Here is a 4,216-nt window from a genome sequence, read left to right as displayed (position 1 = left end):
TACACCGATAAAGTTTAGGCTTAAATTCGCGATACAGAATATCGGTATCACCTACAATGTGAAACTTTACACCGATAAAGTTTAGGCTTAAATTCGCGATACAGAATATCGGTATCACCTACAATGTGAAACTTTACACTGATAAAGTTTAGGCTTAAATTCCCGATACAGAATATCGGTATCACCTAAAATGTGAATTTTTTTCTCGTGACTTTTTAAATGCTTCTGAGATAAAACCATAGCACCAACAACTTGTAAGTTTTGATAATCACTCAGCCACCTATCGGAGAAAGAATGCCATAATTATATAAATGGAAATAAACAAAAATAATGAACGTTTTTACCGAAAGATTCCGATTCACCGATTTATTTATTTCAGGCAGTGAAATTATTTCATAATACTTGGGGGTAACTAAGTCTTATTAACGATAAATTAAACATTTTGAGTGATAAAGTAAGCACCGGGAGGATTTCGCCTTGTGCAGAAAATTCCCCCAGAAATACAGTATTTCCCACTAGGAAATGAGACAGTGATCAGAGAACTTTTTAAATCTTAAACTTTAAAACAGTTTTAAAAAGATTAATCAATCTGCCAATTAGTTTGTCACATTATAAGTTACTCTGTCTATAAAGAAAGCTTGTTATATTAGTTACTCTGTCTATAAGGACGGCTTGTTATATTAGCTACTGTGTCTATAAAGAAAGCTTGTTATATTAGTTACTCTGTCTATAAAGAAAGCTTGTTATATTAGTTACTCTGTCTATAAAGAAAGCTTGTTATATTAACTACTGTGTCTATAAAGAAAGCTTGTTTTATTAGCTACTGTGTCTATAAGGACAGCTTATTATATTAGCTACTGTGTCTATAGGGACATCTTGTTATATTAGCTATCGTGTCTATAAGGATATCTTGTTATATTAGTTACTGTGTCTATAAGGACAGCTTGTTTTATTTGACCGTTTTCAACTGCAAAACTATGCAGTGAGCTATATTATCTGTATCCATCGCAGGTATTGAATCGCAATTTTTAGCATTAGAAATCTTTAAGCTTACCGCTGGGCCACTGGGGGGCTATAAGAATAGCAAGTATACCTTGTTATATTACTCCAATTGTAATCTGTCGTGTTCATATGAGTATCGTATGTGTTAATATTTTGGTATCAAACACTAAATGTAAAACTATGTACTGCTTGCGTTTTATTTCTTATTTTTCGTAAATACACAAATACTTCCTAAAAGTCATCAGTTTTGAAAACGAGTCGCATTATCACACAGGGCAACATTAGGAACATTGTTGTACGTCCTGTAATTGCTACGAAATCATGACTTACGATCGTGTATGGTAAAACGGCACAACCTCCATTTACTCTTAATAGGTTATAAGTTACTTGAAAGGCAACAACATACATTACAGCCTTGACGTCTTCCTTAGCCTAGTTAGGATAGTGATAAGATCTTCTGGGGCCCCACATTTTAAACCAATAAATAAAGAAAATGGCTCTTAACTGTAAATAGTTGCTGTTTCCTTGTTTGCTTCATTTTCTGGAAAATTCAATACAGTTCGTGGCAGTCATTTCACGGATTTCTTTACAAGAATAACAATCCCACGCTTTGCTAGGCCTAATTAGGGTTTACATAGATGCAGCAGCAATAGATTCCAAGAAAATATTTTGATAAATGATTATCACAAAATGACATGGACCATTATAAGTCCACGTGACACGATGAAACAAACAAAGATTAAAAGCAAAAGACGTTTCGTTTGGCGGTGGTAGAAACTTCCTGCCTCAGGCTGAAAAAAAAAAAAGAACATTAAGAGTCATTATGAATCGTACAGGCTTGAACGGCAGGATACCTTGTGAGGCGGCGGGACGCTAATAGTCCAGCCCACCTCGCACCTTAGGAAGCATGATCAACCAATGGGCGGGCTCCAGCGTGCTATCTGAGACAAATCAGGACAGTGAGCTCCAGGGGGGCTACTGTTCCATCCAGAGGATGATGGGCCGATCATTTCCTGGCCACTTTGAAAAGTCACCGTCTCAATTGAGGACGTCATAAGTCAGAATTACTTTCTGCAGATTCGAGGTTTGAACTTGTTCTCTTCCATTATACAGTTTAATAGTCCTGGTCACCGTCAGTTTTTTCTCTAGAGATACTGCACGAACGGTGTTCTTCTGCGTTAACCTTGCGTTTCTTCTGCGTTAACCTTGCGTTCTTTTCCACGTTATAGAACAACACATACACTTGGTAGACGTTTAATTCACTGATGTTCTGAAAACTTGAAAAGGTCCTCATCCGTCTGAACGAATTGGAAACTTGATTATATAAACAACCTCGGACCCTGAAGTCTTGTGACTATAACCGAAACATATCTTAATTATCCTCTTAAATATCAATATCTTAATAATATCTGATAATTACAAACAGTTCCAAAAAAAAAAAAAGGTTTTACTGAGCAAGCAGACGCATCTATTAGAGACATTTTAATTTTGCTTTCGTAGATATTGCAAGATGGCGGTTTCCAGTGCATTAAACATTCGTCCAATTTTCACCGGGTATCCATTCCAAGGTGAGTTCTATTTAACACTTCTTCAAACAAATCTGGATCTGGTAATGAATAGTTTATTTCTTTTAAATATTTAAGATTATTTTTTATTATCTTAAATTATTATTTGCAATTTAAGAATTTCCACTTAATAGTGGAAGTAGAGAGAAGATACAGAACGCTATGAAAAAAACAACAACAATAATAATAATCCAACGAGAGTCGTTTGTGACATTTGTTTTCTTTTTATCATATCAAACATTTTAATACTGTTTTGGAATTCTAGCGTAAATACCAAGTATTGTTTCTTTTTTTTTGGGGGGGGGGGGTACTAATGTATTTCTTTCAGAGGTTAAACCGAACCCTATAATATGGAGTATATTTCAAACCCAACAGACATTGAGTTGCTATAGTTATAGTTTCTATTTTCAACTTACTGTTTAGACTGCAAAAAAATTCACCTAAAAGAGTTAAGAGTATCTGATCCACAAACTGAAAAGGTTCTATAACAACGGACTGTATTGGTCTAAGAGAGAGGCTGTCGGTGTTTACTGCTGTTTAAGGACTTAATAAGAACCAAGAAAACCGCGAACATGATGAGGACAGAAACTTCAACAGTCCTGTTTTATTTCCCTGTTTTCGTATAGATATTAGTAAGACACTTCTAGGAGCGTTGGAGAAAATTGAAAAGTATTTTTTTTATAAATAAGAAACGACAATATCAGGATACAATGTCATACGAGACTTTAGTACAACTGATACGTCATTTCTGGTCTATTACTATTTAGGCCCAAGCTCAAGTTGTTTCAGACTGAGATTTCGTTATTGTTGTTTGTCGTTTAATTAAGTTGTTTAAAGTATATAAAACTAGCTGGGGTACCCGCCGCCCCTTGGACGGAAGTTATGTAAATTCGTGATTACTGAAAGGTTATCTTAGGACATTAAAAGTTGCTTCCCTTATATGTAATTGTAAAAAAACGCTCATTAAAAACTGTAAAACACAAGATGTAAACCGCAAGTTTGCATGTATCTCCACATGGACCCAACAAACCTTCATGCCAAATTTGGTGAAGATCCAGCAACAGGGGGCGAAGTAGTGGTAAAAAAACGCAAAAAAAAGACCATACAAACTGCAAAATGGATAACTGAAAATTTGTATGTACCCCCCGCATAGACCTAATGAACCTCCTTATCAATTTTCGTGAAGATCCATCCACACCCTGCGAAGTAGTTACGTGAACATACTACAGGCAGTACTGTTATATTTATATAGAAGTAGTTACATACAACAGACAGTACTGTTATATTTATATAGAAGTAGTTACATACAACAGACAGTACTGTTATATTTATATAGAAGTAGTTACATGGACATACAACAGACAGTACTGTTATATTTATACAGAAGTAGTTACGTGAACATACAACAGACGGTACTATTATATTTATATAGAAATAGTTACATGGTCATACAACAGACAGTACTATTATATTTATATAGAAGTAGTTACATGGTCATACAACAGACAGTACTATTATATTTTTACAGATGTAGTTACATGGACATACAACAGACAGTACTATTATATTTTTACAGAAGTAGTTACATGGACATACAACAGACAGTACTATTATATTTATATAAATAAGGCAATATTATTCGGTTTATT

At 34.6% G+C, this 4,216-nt stretch overlaps 1 protein-coding gene across 1 annotated transcript in view; it reads left to right on the top strand.

Moving 5' to 3' along the window:
* Window positions 1-2,512: 2,512 nt before the first annotated feature.
* The window catches only part of LOC106471063 (paired box protein Pax-7-like), a 54,029-nt gene continuing 52,325 nt past the window's right edge, over window positions 2,513-4,216 (top strand). Inside the window, exon 1 of the mRNA XM_013931650.2 lies at window positions 2,513-2,611. Coding sequence (XP_013787104.2) covers window positions 2,513-2,611 — 99 coding nt within the window. The remainder of the gene's footprint in view (window positions 2,612-4,216) is intronic.

Source organism: Limulus polyphemus, unplaced genomic scaffold (assembly GCF_000517525.1).
Source record: "Limulus polyphemus unplaced genomic scaffold, Limulus_polyphemus-2.1.2 Scaffold4383, whole genome shotgun sequence".
In the NCBI taxonomy this organism is placed as follows: Eukaryota; Metazoa; Arthropoda; class Merostomata; order Xiphosura; family Limulidae; genus Limulus; species Limulus polyphemus.
The sequence above is the reverse complement of the archived record's forward strand: the minus strand, read 5'-3'. Positions and strand labels throughout refer to the sequence as shown.